The 21,548-nt window shown below is 38.1% G+C and overlaps 1 protein-coding gene across 2 annotated transcripts in view; it reads left to right on the forward strand.

Moving 5' to 3' along the window:
- Positions 1–21,548, forward strand: part of Crispld1 (cysteine rich secretory protein LCCL domain containing 1) — a 31,998-nt gene that overhangs the window by 5,591 nt on the left and 4,859 nt on the right. Inside the window, exons 3-13 of one of the 2 annotated variants that reach the window (XM_041667680.1) lie at positions 9,612–9,730; positions 10,026–10,158; positions 10,946–11,061; positions 11,754–11,854; positions 13,839–13,979; positions 14,373–14,433; positions 14,536–14,602; positions 14,801–14,931; positions 16,619–16,662; positions 16,751–16,823; positions 19,926–20,001. In XM_041667680.1, coding sequence (XP_041523614.1) covers positions 9,612–9,730; positions 10,026–10,158; positions 10,946–11,061; positions 11,754–11,854; positions 13,839–13,979; positions 14,373–14,433; positions 14,536–14,602; positions 14,801–14,931; positions 16,619–16,662; positions 16,751–16,823; positions 19,926–20,001 — 1,062 coding nt within the window. Of the gene's footprint in view, positions 1–9,611; positions 9,731–10,025; positions 10,159–10,945; positions 11,062–11,753; positions 11,855–13,838; positions 13,980–14,372; positions 14,434–14,535; positions 14,603–14,800; positions 14,932–16,618; positions 16,663–16,750; positions 16,824–19,925; positions 20,002–21,548 lie in introns of those variants that run through there. The other variant, XM_041667682.1, reaches the window with a different exon arrangement.

A 21,548-nucleotide genomic window follows, 5' to 3' on the forward strand; every position in this document is an offset into this window, starting at 1 on the left:
CCCGGAAACAGACAAGGAATTACATTCATCTTCAAGTCCACAAATCTGATTTGCACACCCACGCCCATGGAGACACATCTGCTAATCCATTCATAACATTTGTCTCACAAATGCCTTTCAGCCCATCTCTTCTATTCTATTGTCACCTCTGTTCCTCGACGCAAACCTGCCTTGGCACCACAGTTTCCTCTTTAGCAGGCTGCATGGATTCTTCCCTGTTGCATAGCTTAGATCACATTAGTTCTTGACTGGTATTGCTGAAATTCCCTCAGCTTGTCTGTGTTGGTCACTCAGTTGAACAAAAGTTCTTTGGACTCCTCCATGGTTTAGAAGTATCTAGAATTAACCAAGCAAGGGAGCACCTGCAGACTGCACCAGGGCCGTCAGCTACCTGTTTTCACGCTGCCACACTTAATGAAGCTGTTCCTCATGAAGGACATGCTCCTGCAGCTGCTTTCCCTGCTGCAGCATCTACATCTGGATTCCTGTGTTCCACCTTTTCCAGTTTACCCCTCAAAATTGAGCTCAGATGTCATCCTTCTTCTAAAGCATTTTCCCATGTGCCCATTCTTCTGCCCCATTCTAGAGTACTTTATTGTACCCTATTTATAGTAAAATTTCAGTGAAATATATACTTGTCTTATTTCCTTTCAAAGACTTTGAATTCATAGATGGGTTAAGATTATGCCATATTTATCTTTATAACTTAGTGCCCACATCTGGAAAAGAATTATCTATTCAGTAAATATTTGTATTTGAATATTAGTAAATTCTAAAATGTATTTAAATTAAGTTATAGGAGGAAGAATGCATAAAACAATATCTGCGACAACAGTAAAGAATACATATAAGAAAGAAATTAAATGTTCTCTCAAATAGAAGCTATGTATTTATGCCTTTAGCAAGAAAAGGTTCAGAGGTTTGGAGATTTTACTACTATCAGCAAACTGGCCCATATTGATGAGAGAGTACCCCTGGGGAGTGGAATAGAAAATGAAGACAGATATTTAATTGGGGAGATGTTATGAGTCACCTTTAATCAGTATGATTTTTAGCTATTTGAGCATTTGAATAGAAGAGGGAGTGGTTTTAGGATTGTTCTAGACTCCCCTGGAAATGGGCTGTAGGTGCCTGAAACTCAGCTGTGTACAACAATACGATGTTGTGGCAGCAGTTGGCAAGTTGATAGTGACCAGGAGTGGGTTACAGTGTCAAGGTGGTGAGAAGTGGCAGGAATATGAGTATTACCTCGTTGCAGTTCATTTATCCTGAAAAATTCAAAGAAGCCTTGTTCCAAGATACATAGAGTTGACTCGGCTAGAAGGCAGCCCGCAGACAGAATTCCCTTTCCTGGTGAAAGACCTGTCTATCCAATCCATCATGGAGAATTTTGAAAATTAGTGGTAGTTACCACTCTGGTTTACTCATGAATGGAAAACATTATGCATCCTACAAAGTTGAAAAGACTTTCAGAACGCTGTAAAGATTCTAGAAATCACTGATTGCATTCTATTCAATACAAGCCCAAGAGATTAAAGGAGGCCGAACCACACTCTATCTCTTCTTCTTTCAGAACAGAGTGGCTAGTTGTTTGCCTACCTGGTCTGACCTCCTCTCTCTAAATCCAAAGTTGTCTCTTACTTCCTCTGTAACCGAAGATGAAAATTTTAGCATGAGACAGTACAGCACAGAGGCCAATTTCTGTTCAGATCTTCATTGTGATATCAGGGGTGGATCATTTGAGTTCATTTTCTAAAGTAGTATTGTTATGCTTTGCATGTGGCAAATGACTGTGCCTGCTTGAAAAACTGGCATCATTGGAGATATTATTTTCTAAAATGGGAATAGTTAGTATAGAGCATCTGTGGTTAGAGGAAGCTAAAGCTCAGCTGGACATTGCATAAATACCCAGGCGAATTTATTAGGATGTGGTTAAGACATGCATCAGTAGGTTAATGATGTATAGGTTGCACTGTGAAGGTATGGTTAATGAGCATACAGACATTAAATTCATAAAGAGAGCTAAGATCTCTATAGATAGAGACATTCAAGGCATGAGCTCTTGACACCTTCTGAAAACTAGAGGTGTGGACAGCGGGAAGGAACCGCAGAGAAAATGGAGAGGAGGAACGAAATGGGTTGGACCGAATACTAAGTGGAGAAAAGCAGGAAGGTAAGTAACTTGTAAATGATGCTTTAATAACTAAAATCCAATGACAACAAGAAGGCTCTATGGTGTACTTGATTGTGTGGGAGCCACTAGAAATCTGAGCTGTTCAAAGAAGAATTAGATAGAAGAATGTAACTGTCTTTTATTATTATTATTATTATTTTCTTTCTAATTAAGCAACATTTTATATGGGTTGATAGTGTTCACAGTGCTAAATCTTTTCAAGGCGAAAGTTTTCAACTTCAGTTAGAGATCACATTTCAAACTTAGTCATAGCTTATATGAAAATGCAATTTCTTTGCATATTCAGTTGTCTTTATTGTGTACCTTTATGAAAAATTGAAAATATTCATTTGTATAAATATAATCACAGCAAGAATGATGGTAATTCAGGACCATTTTCTCTTTGTTGTTCAGATTTACTTACTCGGTCCTGTTATGAGTTTATATATTCAAAACATTCCCAGTATTTTATTGATAATATATTATATCAAGTCTGTCTAAGGTAGCAGTTCTGAAGCTTCCTACTACTGTGACCCTAACACAGTTCCTTATGTTGTGGTGACCACTAGTCATCAAATTATTTCATTACTATTTCATAACTGTAATTTTTCTACTTTTATCAATTGTAATGTACATAGCTGATATGCAGGAGATCTGATATGCAATCATCAACGGGATTTTGACCGAGAGACTGAAAATCACTGATCTGCTGTATATGTGTCTACTTTTCTTCTGAGTATTTGTTGTCTTTATAATTTTAAAACTAGGTAACAAGGTTTTTAAAGTTGTTGAAACAATTTATTTGTGTCAATACAAATAAATTCAGGAATGCATGATATTCAGTATACATTGGCTTAACACTGTTTTTTGCTCCAGACATTTCACTTGAGTTTCAGAAAATTATTAATGTTCAGAAAATCACCAAGTTCACAAACATAAGGTGAATGAAGTACAAAAAAAATGATAGACATGAAACTAAGCTACCATTAATCAGTATTACAACATAGGAAAGCTTTTCATTTACAGCAGGATTACAATGCTTCAGCTAAACATGGATACAGAGGCCATCAGACTAGGCAGGAGAAACGACAGGCACAAAACCTTTCACTCCAGAATAAGATGGAATATAACTGGAGTTTTACAAAGCAGTTCAAGGTGACTGAATCTTCTTCAACAACCATGGCAATAAAAAATTATATAGATATGTAAGCATGGGTTCGAAACATTTTGTGTCTCAAATAAAAAGAAAATCAGATTATTTTATTCTGAGCAAAATGTAAACCCATTGGACAGCTTCTTCTAAGAGACCGGTGTGTCCTTTATTTAAAGTGTTGTGAATTGTCATAAAATTACTCCTATTGTCTGGTAGACCATGGTCTGATAGAAGATGGAGACTTAACTTAGGAAGACATCCTTTCATCTTAAGCGAGATGGTTTGGACCAGCATGAGACTCCTAAAGAGGGGATGATGCAGGTAGTTTCAGAATAAGCTTCATTGATATGGGTGACTCACTTTATGTTGAAGGGCAAAGGCTAAGGAGAATTAGAGATGATGTTTAAAGCATAGTTCATTGCACTTTCTGTGGCATAAGGAGAAACAGGACAAGATGAGAATGAAGTCATAAGGTCTTTTAGGACAAGACTGAGTTTGACGTATTGTCTTCTTGATTCTAATTAGTGTCCAGTGAAGAGATGGGGCTTGGGATAAAAGTTAGAGAATGGATGTTGATATTGTGAAGAGTCATGCAGTGCGAAACAGCTCGAATCAAAGAGAATCCTATGCTTTTAACTACCAGGCTATATCTCCCATCCAAATTCTTTCCCACTCAGTTAAATGTCAATAAAAATAATGGAGGCTTTGTAGTCTTTGGTTTACTATACAAAAGTAATAGCATTCACAAAAATAATTCAAGTTTACGGGCTTTACTTTTTGCATTATGATTACTCTACCACTTGCACTTAACCCCAAGTATGTTTGAGACATGAACCCTGGACGTTCTGTCTCTGAACTAAGTGGCTGCCCACCTTGGGCATCTGGTGCGATGGGAAGCAGAAAGCGTCCTTCGACAGTCAGACATATAACCCTTATATGTTAGTCAAGTTATAGATTAGGAGACACAGAAAACTCAGAAGACATACACAGCAGGATTCTGTTTTCCAAATTCTCATCTGGAAATGGAGAAAGAGAAAGAAGACATAACAATTGATAAATTGTGTGTTTAAACTTATAGAGAGGACGGTATGGTAAAGAGAGTGTTGGAACAAACTTTCCTTTGGGGCAACTGAGTAATGAAGGAGAAGAAACACGAATGCCCAATCCTGTTGTAGAAACACTAATGAATTCAGCATTCAAGAAAGACGAATGGATTTATCCCATGCTTTTTCAGAAAAAGCATGGGATAAATCCGGACTAGCTGAACATAGCGGACAATGAGGAATACTGAGAATTCAAGAACAATTGCAGTGGGTTTTTGATCCTACTGCACGTACTGGCTTTGTGGGAGCCTAGGCAGTTTGAATGCTCACCGTACGAGACCTGGATAGAGGTGGGCAGTCCTTGGGCTTCCCACAGGTCAGGGAACCCTGATTGCTCTTCGAGCAGATGAGGGAGGGGGACTTGATCGGGGGGAGGGGGAGGGAAATGGGAAGCGGTTGTGGGGACGAGGCAGAAATCCTTAATAAATAAATAAATTTAAAAAAAAAAAAGAAAGAAAGACGAATGGACAGGAGTAGGCCCTGCTTCTTTGTGTTCTTAGTGGTTCCGGCACCATGTGTTGGACATGTCATAACTGCTCTCCTGTACAACTAAGACGTCATTTGCATTTTGACAAGAAGTCCTTTAAATATGTGAACATTTGATAGTGAAAACTGTAGAGGGCCAGCAGGGAGGAAAGTTGGTATAAAGGCCTTGACAGTGACAGTGACACAAATTCTGTAGAAAAATGTATGAATAGTGTCAGATTAATGTCTACTCTACCCCGCAAGGGCAGTATGTCCTGTCTTGCACAACTCTTTGGTGTTGAACATGGTATTTATGTAATATTAGACCACAGAAATTGTCTGTTGAGTTTATCTGCATACTAAGTTTCCATTGCAGAAATTAAAACGAGACAATACTGTTCTAAATGGTTAGTTTGCTGCTTGCTGGAAGGTCACCAAGGATTTGTTTGGAAGGAGATTTCTGAGAGAAATCACATCTCTCAGATGTTTCCAGGAAACCCTACTAAGAACATTCATTGCTTCAGGGCAATGCTGCTTTCTCCATCTCTACCACTTCTGAGACTACTCTCTGCTCCCTCTTGTGACAAAGTCTTTCAGAAAAAGTGAGGCAGAGTCCTTAAAACCTGAAGTTATCTCCAAATTGGAAGGAATATGTAACAGTTCTTTCCCATAGGGTGTGTGTTATATATGTAGCTGGGGAAAAAAAAAACAAAACATGTTTTCTCTTCAACATACCTCATGCACCCATTTTATGAAGAAATGATAATTTTGGGTAAGTTGACTTCAAATTACTGCTGGGTGAATAGTTCAGAGGGAGAAAAAAAGGCCTCTTAAGACATCTTGGTTTGATTTACAACCATAATTTAAATAGAAATGGGTAGAGTCCAACCTACATTTAACTAGTATGGGTAAGAATTATTGTAATCTTAAAGCCTGAAATATGTTGGAGAATGAAAATACCCATGTACCCAAAAGCACCCGTATATGTACTATGCTGTTATTAGTCCTTTGTAGTAATTCTTCCAGGGCAGCCATATTTTCAACACTTTATTCAGAAATTTTTAAAAATTTACATTGTTGGTCATGATCTAGACACTTAGATATGATTAGACAAGTAATCACTTTAAATGTTTATAAATTAATATTTTTGAATATTGATTTAAAATTACATTTAGTTACATGATTCTCTGCTATACTCCTTATATTCAAATATGATGTTATAAATATATTTACATAAACATGATTATAAATGAAGTTTGTTCACTTCTCATATTTTCGACATGTTAAAAAATACTTAGATGCTTTTAAAATGTTATTTCTTCTTTTTGATATTATAATATAATCACATCATTCCCCACTTCACTTTCCTTTCTCCAAGCTCTCCCATATACTAACTCCTCCTTGCTCCTCTTCAAAATCATGGCCTCTTTTTTCACTAATTGTTGTTACATATATATAAATACATGTGCATATATTCATATATTGTTATGTATGAGTTATCCATAGTATGTCCTGGACTTTAGTCTTTAACAACATCTTTCTGAGTTACCTTGTATTTCATCTGACAGATTTTGTAGTTAAGGAAGGTTAATCTAACATGTTTGAGCACGTTTTAAAATTTATTTCATTTTTACTGTAACAGATATAAACACTGTTTTGGAAAACACAGATTTATGAGTTTAGAAGCAGTTGTATATCCTTTCTTAAACTTTCCAGTTTCTACGGAAAGCCTCACGACCCAGAGTATACAGTCAAGTGCAAAGCAAGACGAAATTGGCTTTCAGTAGTCTCCAGGTCTTCTCTGTGGGCCCCCTGGGTGGTCCTTAGGAGAGGGTAGTGGGTGTGCAGCACTCACTTATTTACTGGATCTGAGCCACTATCACCTGAGGGTCTGTATGCTCTCCGCTCTCAAGCCTGGGCCAAGAAATCACACAGCTGCTGCTCCCTCTGTGTGGTCCTTCCACAGTGGCCTTCCCGCCAATTTTCCTCTGTGGTTGGCTGCATAATGTGTTGGCTCAAGTTAGTCAAGATGTATCTGAAAAGAGAACCAAATAGAAGCTCTGTTTCATAACTGACCCCAGTGTTCTCAGGGTCTCATTCCGTTTGTTAGAAGCGAGTTGCTGCGGCTCTGCTTGTAAGGGGGAGACAGGAATTCTACAATGTCTTTAAATATCAATACAATGCTCGCTAAATACTTTGTTTTAGCCAAGTAAGTTCTATTTGTGATTTTTTTTTTCTTATTTCTGGATTGTTTTCTCAGGTTGGCCTACTGGAAAACCTATGGGCTGGTGTGGTTTTGTAATATGATTTAAAGCACTGTTTTAAGATTGAAGACAAAACCTTTGCCTTTTAAGGACACTCTACTTTGCCTGAAAACCTGGTTATTGGGAAAGTGATTATTTTTTCACATTTTCTGGTACAAAGAAGACTGCATTTTGCCCATTCTCTAGGACTTCATCCAAATTCATTATATTGTGTAAATTTTTGTTAAATAGATAACAACAATGAGTTGAATATTTTGTATTATAAATTAAAATGTGTAATTTAACATAAACAAATAGTGAAATTAGTTAATAGTTTGTTTATATCTGCAAATCAAGTACTTACCTGTTTAATATTTTGGCAGCATATACTTCTGATGTCTATTGTTATTTGGAATATTTGATATTAATCCAGAGTAAAAACCAACTATTGTTTGCCTCACTTTAGTTTTTAGTTGAATGTAAAGATGTTTTTGTATTCCTGGTACATAATAAAGGTATACTATATTAAGAATGTACTTACTTATTACAAAATATTACTTTGTGACTGGGAAAGCATTTTACATATTTCAAATCCACAATTGAAAGAGAAGAAATATTCATTTATGAAAAATTATGTGATGAGGAAGAAAGATTTCCATCCCTGTATATGTTTGTGCATTTGTGTATTTGAGTGTGTAGGAATATGTATGTGTATATATGAGTGTGTTGAAAGAATGTACATGTTTGTGCTCGTGTGTGTGTGTACATAGGAGGGTTGAGGATCTCTTAATAGAATCTTTCAGTCTGTGGTCACATTAGAGTTCTTTCAGCTTATAAAATCACAGAAAGCAAACACTTTTCCTTAGACCCTGACTCTCCCCTTTCTTAGCTTCTCCAACACCACTCTCCTAAATGTTGGGAGAGTCACCATGATTGACTTTGACTTCCATTCACTTTCGGACCTCTACGGCCAGATTTCTCCATTCCTGATGTGGAATTGCTCTTATTCATGTATTGTTACTTAGTCAGTCTCTTGTCTTGATCTCTTTGTGGCATCATTACCCCTCTACTCCTGAAATCTCTTTGTTCTTGCTGTAGTTGAATTCACCATTCTCTTTCCTTCAGCTTTTCTGATTCATGGCTTTAAAAAAAAAGCCATCTCATTGTTTCTGTCCCTCCCAGTTTTAATAATTCTAGAATTCTTTATCATTCTCACTGTTTTGTATCATTTTCTGAAATTACTAATCTGTGTATTTTTCTTTAGATCTAACTGCCTTTGTAGGTTCTTACACTGTACTTGGTGTGCATACCACTATTACTGTGCAAGCTGCAATCGTGTGGCATTCTACCAAAGGAATACACAGACACGTGATTGCCATTTCTCTTATGCCTTTGTGGTAACTGTATGGCTCTGCCATGTCTTTTCCCTGACAGCTTACCTTCAGTCGACAATCAACTTCGAGGTGTCTAAATACTTGTATGTATTGTTTTGTTCTGTCTGTTCTTCTGCAACCCTATCCCTGAAACTGTTCAAATCTTCCATTCCTGGGCCTGCTTTCCTGTCTATTTATCTTGTGGAGTTCTGTTCTGAAAGGGCCAGAGAACTCAGTTCTACATGGTTTGTGATTTTAATATTATGTTTAGTACAACAGCCTATGTTTTGAATCAGTAACAACTTGAACACTAAACTCAGACCTTGGAAAACTTACTAAGCTATCAATTTGTATTTTGGTTCTTTATAAATTATTTTCTAAATGAGCCAGTCACCTTCATTGAATTTCATAAATAAGGATCGTGTATACTTTATTGTAGTTGGTTTCATTATTTTTTTTTCAAGTATGTAACATGTACTTATTTGTCACTGTGTCTATAGTATGGACACAGAAAATAGGCCAAAGGTACCAAGAGGAGTTGCATGACTACCACCAGGCAACTCATCATCCCTTGGGAGAAGTAGACATGTAAATAAGCATTGCCATGCAGGGTAATAGTGCCCAAGAAAGGAATGTAACAAAGCTTTGAAAGCCCAGAGAGGGCTCTCTTATAGATTCGGAGAGGTAATGGGAAACCATGTTAGGTAATAGAGGAAAGAAAGCCAAGAATTGAGGTCTGCCTGGCAAATTACCAAAGAGACCAGGACAAGCCCTGCAGGTACAGCATGCTTTAGATAAGGAGCCCTTACAGTAGAAACCTGTGGGATTGTGTTGGCCACATTTTAGGCAGAGGAGTCCAGTAAATGCCTTTGCAAACACTCTGACAATTCTAAAAATGTGTAGACTCATTAGGAGAGGGAAATATATAGTCAAGGGAGTTGAGCAGGAAGGAAAAACTCAGGGTTGTAGATGAGGAAAAAGCCAGACTGATGTGTTTTTACTTAATAAAGAAAAAAGAAAAATAGAACCGAGTAATTTGTATTTGAAGAAATGTCCAACATGCATATTGTATGTCTGTGTTTTCTTCTGTGTACCCTGTAGACGTGGGATGTGGAGCTGGAAAGATCTGCAGAATCCTGGGCTGAAACATGTTTGTGGGAACATGGACCTGCAAGCCTGCTGCCCTCCATTGGACAGAATTTGGGAGCCCACTGGGGAAGGTAGTGGAAGGCACAGCTTTTTGTTTCTGGAAACACAAATGTTATGAATGAAATGTTCATTAATCTACCACTGCAAATTTTCTAGTCTTTAGTACCTGAAAGTAAAAGCGCTAACCACAAAACAAAGGAAACTCAATATCCTACCAGAATAGTCACGGACTTCCTAGCTTATTTTTGCATCATTTGTATATGTAAGCTTACTCAGAAGGAGCTTTCTGTCAAGATTTGCCAATCTAAATTGGTTTTATATTTTCCCCAACTTTTCTTGTTTCTTGTGATTTTTTTCTTCTAACAGATATCGACCCCCAACATTTCATGTGCAAGCGTGGTATGATGAAGTGAGAGACTTCAGCTACCCATATGAACATGAATGCAACCCGTATTGTCCTTTCAGATGCTCTGGCCCCGTGTGTACACACTACACTCAGGTATGTTTTGTGTGACCTATAGTTGCCTCCTCCAAATTCAGTTACTGAACTAGAGAAGAACATACAAACATGTGTATTTCTTGTATTATTTAATGTGATTATCATCACAGAAGTCCCAATACTTCCTTAAAAAGATTATTTTAATGACTTTACATGTGAAATATTTTATTATGGCTCTAATAGATACGGTGGAGGAGCAGTTTGCCATCTTCTTAATCAATTTGATACCAAAATATACTTTACCATTGACATTTACTATTTACATATATGAAAGATTTATAATATGTACATTATATATAAAAATATATATTGTATTTTATGTTCACATTTAGTATTGGGTATATTCCTAATCTCTAAATAAAATGAAGGAAGACGGGCTCAAACAGGCAGAGGTCGCTGCTGCCCTGAGTTCTGGAGTGGAGAGCCTCTGAGAGCTCCACTTTTACTTCTGATTTGAGATACAGAGTTCCGTTACTTTGGATAGTTAACTTCTTCATAGAAATGTTCATAGCATAAGCTGGAGGTAGAGTTTTGAATTATTTAGTACGTTTGTGCTTTGAAAATGCTGACATTGCATTGCAGAGAGAGCTATTGACCTGCAAATCTCTTTTATGAATGGAATAACAATCCCAAACCCAGATCTTTGGCAAGCTACTGGTTTGACAGCTCTCATTCCAGTGTGGATGATCAGTCTTGGCTGCCACAGCTCTGCTATGTCCGTCTCTCTTTGATGCACCGCTGTTTCTTTTCACTTCCACCCCGCCTGAGCCTCTCTTCTCTATCACAGGTGGTGTGGGCGACTAGCAGCAGGATAGGCTGCGCCATCAATCTGTGCCACAACATGAACATCTGGGGACAGATATGGCCCAAGGCTGTCTACTTGGTGTGCAATTACTCTCCCAAGTGAGTGGGCAAGGCATGGGTGTCTCGTGGAAAGTTTTCCGAATGTGAAAATAGTTTCCTAAGGCTGATTTTTCTCATTGTCAAGGTATATTCATAGAGTGTATTGCTTAGTTCGGTTCATCTCCCATAGCAGTGATTGTAGTTGTTCAGTGCATTCTTCACTGCTCAAAGGGAATGGCAGATTTGAACCTGCCATCTTCCTTAAAGTCATAAAACACATTTATATGTTTTTCAACCTCATATATTATACCAGTATAGTTCATATTTAGTAATTTTGATGAGAGATTTTTTTCAGCTATGCATTAGTTGAGAAACAAATATATTTTCCTGTGTAATGAAGACTTGAATGATTATGTTAGAATTTCACAAAACAATTCTGAGACTCAAACTTAAATTATTGATATACACGAAATAGGCGAATATCCATTTGAATTCATTTTTTCTGTAAATGTTTGATTTTTAAATTTTTAATAGAATTCAATTCAAGTTACTTTGAAAGTCTTAATAACAATGAGACATTTAACTGTATGTAAACCTAGACCCAAAGGATTTCATAACTAAAATATATAAAGGCCCATATCCTAAGATGTCTGTACTATTACTCCCCCAATGCTTCTGTAGTGATGTTTGTAATATATTAGTAATGCTATCAGATGTTTTAATGGAGTGGATCATCTCTATCATTTCTTCAGGGGAAACTGGTGGGGCCATGCCCCTTACAAACATGGCCGGCCTTGCTCTGCTTGCCCACCCAGTTTCGGAGGAGGCTGTAGAGAAAACTTGTGCTACAAAGGTCAGTGTTGTGTGGCTGTGGTTCTCACTTTAAAGCCTCAGTTTATCTAGCTTTGCATTGTGGGGTCTATTATTGGGGGTGTGGCCAAAGGCTAGTGTTTGGCTCATGTTGGTGCGAGAGGTGCTCTGTGGAATCTCCAGCATTGGGAAATTGAAAAGAAGTCTAAACCCACATTGGCTATCACATGAATGCTTTATACAGTGCTAATTCAAACATTTTGAGGGAATAATTTTAAGTATGAATAATTATTTTCAAACTATTTTAAAAAGATTATTGTGGTGAACTCCTTATGACTGGGTCATGTGCCTACAGGACAGTAGCAAGGGTTTTAGACAACTGCTTCTAGAACCCCCTCATAACTTCCGAGTAAGAATCTATTTCTTAAGAATCATATTAATGTGTCCTTGAGAGTTTTCTCCATAACTGTCATTTTTAAGAATCTGGCAATTTAACTTATTTCATTTTTAGTTCTTTGAGGATTTGGACAAAAGTTTGTCTCTGTGTATTGTACTGATCCATGAACCATGAGTCAGAATGCATCCCCATTTCTCACCATAGACTATATTTCATATGCCAAAACAATTTTAAAAGTGCAGCCATGCTGTGCAACTTATTAAATCTGTGCCCTCAAGTATATTTGACGTCTTAACATGTAAATATAAGACTCAGGTACTAGACTGCTTGCCTAGCTGCATCCGTAGCACAGGAGCGGTAGTATTCACCTTTAATCTCAGCACTAGGAAGGTGGAGTTCAACCATCCTCAACTGTTCAGCAAGTTCAAGGCCAGCTTGGAATAGCTGAAACCCTGTCTTGAAAACATGTAAATATAAATATAATGCCTTTTTAACAATGCCTGTGGATATGCATATGACAAATGTTTATGAAAAGTCATCAACTTGGATATCCTTTTGGTCACATTTTACCTTCTGCTTTGCATTTTTTGGTTTAATATAAATCATGCATATAGATAGTCTTGAACGATGCTCAGTGCTCATGGAGAGACATGTCTTTGTTTTCCTTATTGACTGAATGTTCCTTAGTGACAATGGGCAGACAGGAAATACCTATTCTTCTTCCATATTGTGTGTTCCTGTCTGAATTCCTAGCCACTTTGCAGCATGTTCTCCTTCTGTGATGGTCTTGGTAGATTCCACTCCCAAAGCTACACCCTCTCTGCCCTTCATGAGTGTTGTAAAACTGACACTCCTCTGTATTCCCACCTTTCTTCTAAGTTCTGAGTTTATGGACACAAGTGAAAACCTTTTTACAGCACAACACTGATGGGCTCTTAACACAGTCCACACCAGGGATGGGTAGTGACACAAAATGGGCTCTTGACATAGTCCACACCAGGGATGGGAGTGATTTCAAATTCCAAGCTTGAAACTCTCCTCTAATTTAAAGATAAATATTTTTTTAAGTTATCCTAAAAGAAACAAAAATTCTGGAAGTTGATGCTGTAACAAATGCAGATAGCAAGGGTATGCCCATCCTTTAAGGGGAAAATGTGCACTTCCTGTGGGAGAGAAATGTGGACTTCCTGTGGGAGAGTAATGTGGGCTTCCTGTGATAGAGAAATGTGCACTTCCTTTGGGAGAGAAATGTGCACTTCCTGTGGGAGAGAAACGTGCACTTCCTAACCCCCGATGTTACTATATAACAAGGTCAGCTTCAAGGCATTTTAATAAAAAAAACAAAAAACATGGATACCATACTGTAAAAAGATTAGAGCTGAGTCTTCTGAATATTAGTTAGGCACTAACACACACACACACACAAATAAAAAAAATAAGGGCTTAATGGTTATCATGTGTACTTCACTTCAGTGTGGTACACAAAACCATGAACTTGTGTCACAAACCTGTGCCCAAAGAGTACTGAGTTTTTAGTTTTAAATTACTTAACAGGTATAGAGAAGCATTGATTAATAATTTGTGCTCATATAAGTAAAATCCATATTTTTTAATCTTTTCCCTGTGACAGAAGGGTCGGACAGGTATTACACGCCTCGTGAAGAAGAAACAAATGAAATTGAGCGGCAACAGGCTCAGGTCCACGACACGCACGTTCGGACGAGATCAGATGATAGTAACAGAAATGAAGTCATCAGCACGCAGCAGATGTGTAAGACCCTCATCGCGTGTCAGCTGCTCATGCTCTGCACGGGTGATAACTGCCCACATTTTATTCACATGTTTTCAGAATATAAAAAGCATGTTTCAGCTGGGTGGTGGTGACACATGCCTTTAATCCCAGCACTCAGAAAGCAGATTCAGGTGGATCTTTGTGAGTTCAAGGTCAGCCTGGCCTACAGAGTGAGTTCCAGGACAGGCACCAAAGCTACACAGAGAATCCCCGTATCAGGGAAAAAACAAAACAAAAAAAAAAAACATAAAAAATAAAACCAACCAAACGAAATCTGAAACAAAACCCCTGCGAGCTTTAATAAAGCATGAAACCCATTTTAAAAGCTTTAGAGTTATTAAAACTAATTTGGCATTTTTGTTTATTTTTTAGCTCAGATTGTTTCTTGTGAAGTAAGGTTGCGGGACCAGTGTAAAGGGACCACCTGTAACAGGTAGGCATCACTTGAGTCTCAGCATCAGTTGACAAGATAAAGGAAGTATTTGCATTCTGTGTGTAGAGAAACTGACATTGCTTTCTTATGCCTGTCACATAGGTACGAGTGCCCGGCAGGCTGCTTGGACAGTAAAGCTAAAGTCATCGGGAGTGTACACTATGAAATGGTAAGTGGAAGTGAGAATCATTCGGGAACAGTCTTTTCATATGGCATCCATGTTCAAGGATGAACATACAACTTATACTACATGTAGATTGTTTTCTCAGAAATGCTTATGTTATGTTAGAGTCATATACAGTGTAATTTGCTCCATCAGACAGAGCTTAAATTCTTTAACACCCTGTGCCTTTTCCTTCTCTGAAAGCAATCCAGTATCTGTCGAGCTGCCATCCACTATGGGATCATAGACAACGAAGGCGGGTGGGTCGATGTCACTAGACAAGGAAGAAGGCATTACTTCATCAAGTCCAACAGAAATGGCGTTCAAACAGTTGGGTAAGAACCTGAATGATCTTTCCTGTCAGATGAAATTAAGTTGTAATGACGAGCTAACATATCTTTTGACCCAATTATAGAAGAATTTATGGGAGAGCAATTGCTAATTTTCAAAGTTCATTTTATCTTAGACTTTCCACATATAAAAACATGAGGAAAGCCTACAAATTCAAAGCTAAATCATTTAGCTTAAGGATGGTAAAATTCTGAACTGTCGGGAATTCTGTAAGTGCACGCAAATTTACAGTTAGCTTGCAGGGTTGGGCAGATGTCTCAGAGGTGAAAATCCCTGTTTTTAGCTCTTTCAGCAGATGCAGGTTTGGTTCGCAGCACCCACGTGGTTGCTCACAACTGTCTGTAACTCCAGTGGCAGGGATTGTGGGATTAGCAGGAACCAGGCATACATGCAAAGGCAAAACTTTTATACATAGCAAGCAAAAAGATTTTTAACTATAGCCATATTTTGAGATTAAGCCATACATTGTTCAGCTATGCTACAAATACCCCGAAGAAGGCTAATTAACTGCACGTTCTTTCGTGCAAGTGTAACTTAAACACATGAACGGCTTTGATTCACGTTTTAAATGTTTCTCAAATTTAGTATAATGTATGTCATTCTGAAACATGGACCGTTTTAAATGCGATTTAAAATAGAAAGTGGAGTCTTTTGAAACATCTTCGTGTGGTCCCTTTCCTCCTAAGTGAAAGAGCATTGAACTCCAGACAGAAGACTTTCCTTACGAATCATACCGTAGACTTTCCTTGTAAGTGTACACTTGTGTCAAGTTTCACAGATTAAACTGGAATTCACTGCTGGGTGTAGAGGTGTATATTTTTAATTCTAGCATATGGGAGGCAAAAACATTTGAATCTTTGTGAGTTTAAGGCCAACCAGTTCTTCACAGTGAGTTCCATACAGGCAGAGCTACATAGTGAGATCTTGTTTTGAAAAAAAATAAATAATAGTCATTAGTGAAACAGATGCTGGTTGATGATGCATTGAGGAGCAGTTTTTCTATTTTCAACTTCAATTTTGGTTGTCCGCGATAGAAATGCTAATGAAATATGAAGTGTGATCCATTTTGTTGGTTTTGTGAAGAAAGAAGTTGTTGATTTGTAGGATCACATTATAAATGAACAATATTAAATATTGAATTTGAAACTGGTAGAAACAAAAGAATGTTAAGGTTTTACATCTTTAATACTAAGCAAGCAATTTAAAGGGTGAGCCTTGTTGAAATAATGTTGCAAATTAGTTATCTTTCAATAACAAATGATGGTTTCAAAATGTGAGTGTATAAAAACAAGTTAAAATTTTAATATATAATGTTATCCCTAGTGTTATGTTCCTTCTTTTCTGCATTATTCATACAATAAGAAGAGGGTCATTCATTTCCAGTAGCCCCTTTAACAATAGTTAATAATTAAATAGCCACTGCCCCTTTAAGGCAGTTGTCACTTTTCAGTCTTTTTCCCTCTTATACTCATTATTGTAAAGGCTTGGCTCATTCTGGAAACAAAGGCCATTAGTGTATAGGTTTATTGTGAAGTTAGTGATGTGGACTTATACTATTTGTTCACGCACTTTAATAAAAATGTTTAGAAGACAAAGACCTGAGCAGTATCAGGAGTTACATTGCTGCTAATGTCCATAAGCAAATGACTGACATTTCTTTTTCGTCTGCAGCAAATATCATTCTGCTAATTCCTTCACGGTGTCCAAAGTAACAGGTTAGTGATCCTTTCTTATTTGTGTTTTTACGATGTATGGGATGCTTCCCTTCAAATGGATTCATTTGTTTTGGCTTTAATTGTTCAGTTCAAGCTGTGACGTGCGAGACTACAGTGGAGCAGCTCTGTCCGTTTCAGAAGCCTGCCTCCCATTGCCCAAGGTAAGGCTTTTCACATTCTCTCATCCATGCAATAAGAATAGGTATGTGCATATTATATATAAAATAAACATATATAAAATAGATTTGTGCATGCACCTACATAGTCACGTAATGGGTATGACTTTGGTCTTGTGATACCTGTTTTTATATGAGATTCTGGTTCTTTTAGCGTTTAGAATTTCGTATGATTTAGAATTGCTTCCTGAAGGGAGCAGCAACACATCACATACTGCATGTACACGAGTACCCCTACTGTACTGTGCCTTCTCCAAGTTTTGCTCATTCCCTGGTCTCAGAACTTACACATGCAGTCATGTGCTCATTTGATCTACAAGTAGTTGCCATGTACTATTATAATAAGATATCATACTGGTGGTATATACATAAGAAGTTTATTTCTCACATTGCTGAAGATTAGAAGCCTGAGACCAAGGTGCTGCTGACTTGGTCACTGATACGGCTCTCCCTCTAGCTTGTAGACGGCCACCTCCTTTGCAGCTTTACTTGCTGGGAAGAGCTTTTTTTTTATCTACCTTTATTGCAAGGCCATTAATTTAAAATCCTGATGGATAAGGACTCTTCACTTAATAACTCATTTAGCCAAATTACATCCATATTGGCCCTGCCTATCTCCAAATAGCAGTGTGGGTTAGGACTTCAACAGATACACGTGGGGCTAACAATAACATTCACTCTGTGACAAGTTCTTCCAAGAGAAACCAGCACAATTCATATTTTAACATTGCCACCTACCTCCTAAATTTACAAAATATAATTGCAACTGGTAAATGAAAATAATGCCAATAAGATTTGAATAGGATTCTTTATTTTTTATCTGTGGAAGTCTCTCACTTTGAGATGTAGTATGGACAATTGAGTTTGCATATAGACATAACTATCCCATATCCTTTCAAAGAAATTACCCCGAAAGGAATATGAGGAAATATGTCTTCATGGATTCCATATCTGTCTGGTAGGGCAACCCGAAGTAAATGATGAAATACATAATTATTAAATGGATAACGAATAGTTATTACTCAATACTAATGGAAATCTCATATGCCTTAAATGGAAACAGACCTATAAACGCACGTTTAATCCTGAAATGAGTCGGTAGCACTTTTGTTCAGAGCATACAGGCAAGAGTGAGTGAAGGACTGGTTACTAGATCACCGCATCTCAGTAATGATCCTGAAATAGCCGAGCAAGCAGCCCTCCCGATCTGTCTTTCACATGAACTTATCCAAGTAGAAAGGAGATCAGGCTAGAACTGTGGCCTCTGACCTTCTTGCAGGCTAAATGCCAGCTAAGAATATGATGCTGTTTGTACACACAGCCTGAGCCTAGGGCAAGGGTTTGACAGCCATGGGAGGAGAATGAATGCCCAGCAGTTTTCACATTCAATGAGAATCTTTCTTGTCAGCAGGGACATGTTTCAGTTCTCAGAAACTCTAGAGAGGTTCTTTTATAATAATCAACCCTCCAAAAATTTGTCATTTCTTACTTTTGTTTAAATGGTTCTGACTTACATATACTATGACGTGTACACAGTATAGAGTATTGTATGATACTATGCAAATTTTAGAAGTAACTACTACATCTGTTTCTTGAGGAAGATCTATATAAATTGGCAAGGGTAGATTCAGATCTTTTTTTCTTTTTATTAATACTAGTAGAAAATTCATGGATGTGATCATGTATAAGGGACTTTCATATGGTTATCATGTTGAAAGTCTCATGTACTATATAAAATGATGTTTTCTCAGTTTTAGTTTATATTTCCTTTAAGCGCTTGTACGGGGTATGAGGGAGACACACACACATACACACAAACACACACAGTAACAGAGACAGAATATCAGTGGAGAAGAAGTAACTGATTATTTTCTTTTTAATTATTAGTTGACGGTTTCTTGAATTCCAGAGATGGATTTAATTATTATGGATGGGAATGTTTCAATTTAAAAACAGAAAGCTTTTGGAAGCTTTTAAAAAATGAGCCTAGCCAATCAGATATCTCTATGGTAGTAGGCTGTCTGAACATCTCATGCTGAGAGGGGAGAATTGTAAAGGCCCTGAGGCATGAGCACGGGGCGTGTTTTGTGTGTCTGAGGAATAACTACCTCTAACGGGAACGGGGAAGCAGGCCGAAGAGAGCCACATATGCAGAACATATTGCAAGGATCTGCTCACTCATTTTCAGTGAGGAAGAAAGTCTTTGGAACAATCAGAGATAAATGGCATATTTGGACTTACATCTTTTAGTTCAAATATGTGTAACCTGATTGGAGAGGACCAAGTCAGGTGAGGTCATGGGAGAGGGTGTTGCTGTAAGTTACACAGCGGCTGATCATACCTGTGCTTACCGTGGTTTAAGTTCTTTCGGGAAGCCCTGATCTTGGTTGTATTAAGTATGACTGATAAGAATTACAGCCCAGTTGAATAAAGGGAAAAGAGAAAGAGGAACCAAGGCACAATAGAGGCTTTGGCAGAAGTTGTGCAACAATAGAATTGCACTGTGTTGTGATGGGAAGCCCACACATGGAAAGGACTTTAATGAGAGATATTTTTATTCCATGTCAGATAAGCTTGAGCTATTGGTTAGATGTACGCTAAGTGCTGAGAAAGTGGTAGGGATTCACAGTGCAAATGAAGAGAAGTTCCAGCTAGAGATGGAAATTTGGACATTAACTGTAGATGAAACAAAATGCAGAGAAGAGCAGTGTGTTAGGAGGCCTGCTGTGTCATACGGGCAGTCCCTGGGATTTCCCACGCTGTCCGTTCACCGAATTCTGCTCACACTGAGCTCCAAACTCAGATCCACAGATTTTTGTTCAAGTTTCTTTCTCCTCTGAGTCACCAAGGCAGAAGGCTTCTGCGTAAATTAAAAAACAAAACAAAAACAAAATCCGTATCTTTGTTCAAACCTGGAAGTAAGTAGAAGGCACTGTGCCCGCTGCTGGCTTGCATAATTGACCTGTCTCAGGAAAACAGGGTAAGCAGGGCCTGCATTGTTGAATTTATTTTGATATAGCATTTTGGTTTTATTACTAAGAAACACTGAATTCACCAGCTTACTTTATGTCTTTTTTTTTTTTTCAGAGTGTACTGTCCTCGCAACTGTATGCAGGCAAATCCACATTATGCTCGTGTAATTGGATCCAGAGTTTATTCTGATGTAAGCATGCTACTTTGTACGGCTCCCAATATCCTCCTGTGTATAAATGCATACTCATTTAGATGTGCATCCAGGCTCTACACAGAGTCAGGGCTGGTTCTGACCTGGTTCACGTATTTTCAGAAGAGCTAATCATTAATGTCACTGAAAATGAAGATATAAAACTATGTGTATATAATTATTTGGCTAAGTTTCACTCATATCTTGCCCATCTATCAGACATTTATCAAGAGAACCTGAAGGCATTCTTGGGAAGTAAAATGCAGTTTGCTTCTCTTCAGTCTTTCTTTTGGTTCTTCTATGCCTTAAATGTTAATAATTTGTCAAATATATGCATCATATGCTCACTGCCAAAGAGGCATTTGACAAATAATTAAGGGCCCAAACTAGATAACGTATTAAAATGCGCATGGAAGGGAGCTATCTGCTAGCACATTGTAACGTGTGAATTTAGCATGGTCAGAAAGAACCCCCAGCAGTGACGGCCTCACACGTTGCAAGTGGATTTTGTAGCACAGGTCGCTAGGGGGTCGTAGGGAAATTGTTCGGCGGCAGGAATGGAATCTAGGAAGATATGTGGTAAGAGTAGCTGCAGTGTGCACAAGAGACAGCACTGGTGAGCTGTGGGCAGAGGAGAACAGACGCTAGTGAGAACAGGAGGGAGGGAGATGGAGATGAACTCGGGTTTTATTCAGTGGATATTTGGAAGGCATTGAAGATTTCAAAGCCAGAGTTACAAAAACACATGGGGAAAGTTTCCTCTTGATGTACGTGTTCAGTGGAATATTCTAGAACATTGGTTGTGTAAGGTGGTTGGATTGTGGACTTCACCTCACTTCTCTTATCACATTTGGTTCAGCCCAAATTCTCCCTAGTTTAACTCTGCTTTTGATGTCCTTACTAAGCCTCCAGCCTCGGGTTTGGTTCTTCTTTAATTGTTCTGTGGGTGCCAGGAATTTGCCCATCCTCACAGTCCTTTCTGAAGAAGTTTTGTCATGATGGTACTCTATATCTCAGTCATCATCAATGTCATTCTGGGGTCCATAGTGAGCCCCTCCTCTAGTCAATGTCATCCTTCTTCCCACTATGACTCTGCTCACAGCTGCCTATGTTAGCAGGCCTTGGACCTCTGTTCTGATTCATCCGCAGGTTCTTTGAAAGCAGGGGCTGAATTGCATTTGTCTGCCAAGCTATGATCAGTCAGGACACAGAATATGCAAAAGGAATCATTCCTTGCAGCTTTTTCTCTTTAATTTCCAAAATTTCTCATTTTAGTCATGTCTGATGAAAGTCTTTCAAAATATACCCCCCCCCCCCACTACTCTGTCTTTAAGGCATCTCTTGCTAGCTAGGGTATTGCTAGAACTTTCACCCAAAGAGGATCTTAGTCTGCTGTCTGTGAAGTGTGTGGGCGATATGTGTTTTAGCTAGAGTGAGTTGGAAGATTCCTGTCACGCAGGAAAAGCAGATCTGTAAACGACACCTGCCAATCTTCTCAGCTCCCACAAAGTGTCTTGTCTCTCAGTTAAAGTTGGTGTAGAAAGGTA

The sequence above is a fragment of the Microtus oregoni genome, unplaced genomic scaffold (genome assembly GCF_018167655.1).
Source record: "Microtus oregoni isolate MIOR12 unplaced genomic scaffold, Mior012 000017F_ref0000208, whole genome shotgun sequence".
NCBI lineage: Eukaryota > Metazoa > Chordata > Mammalia > Rodentia > Cricetidae > Microtus > Microtus oregoni.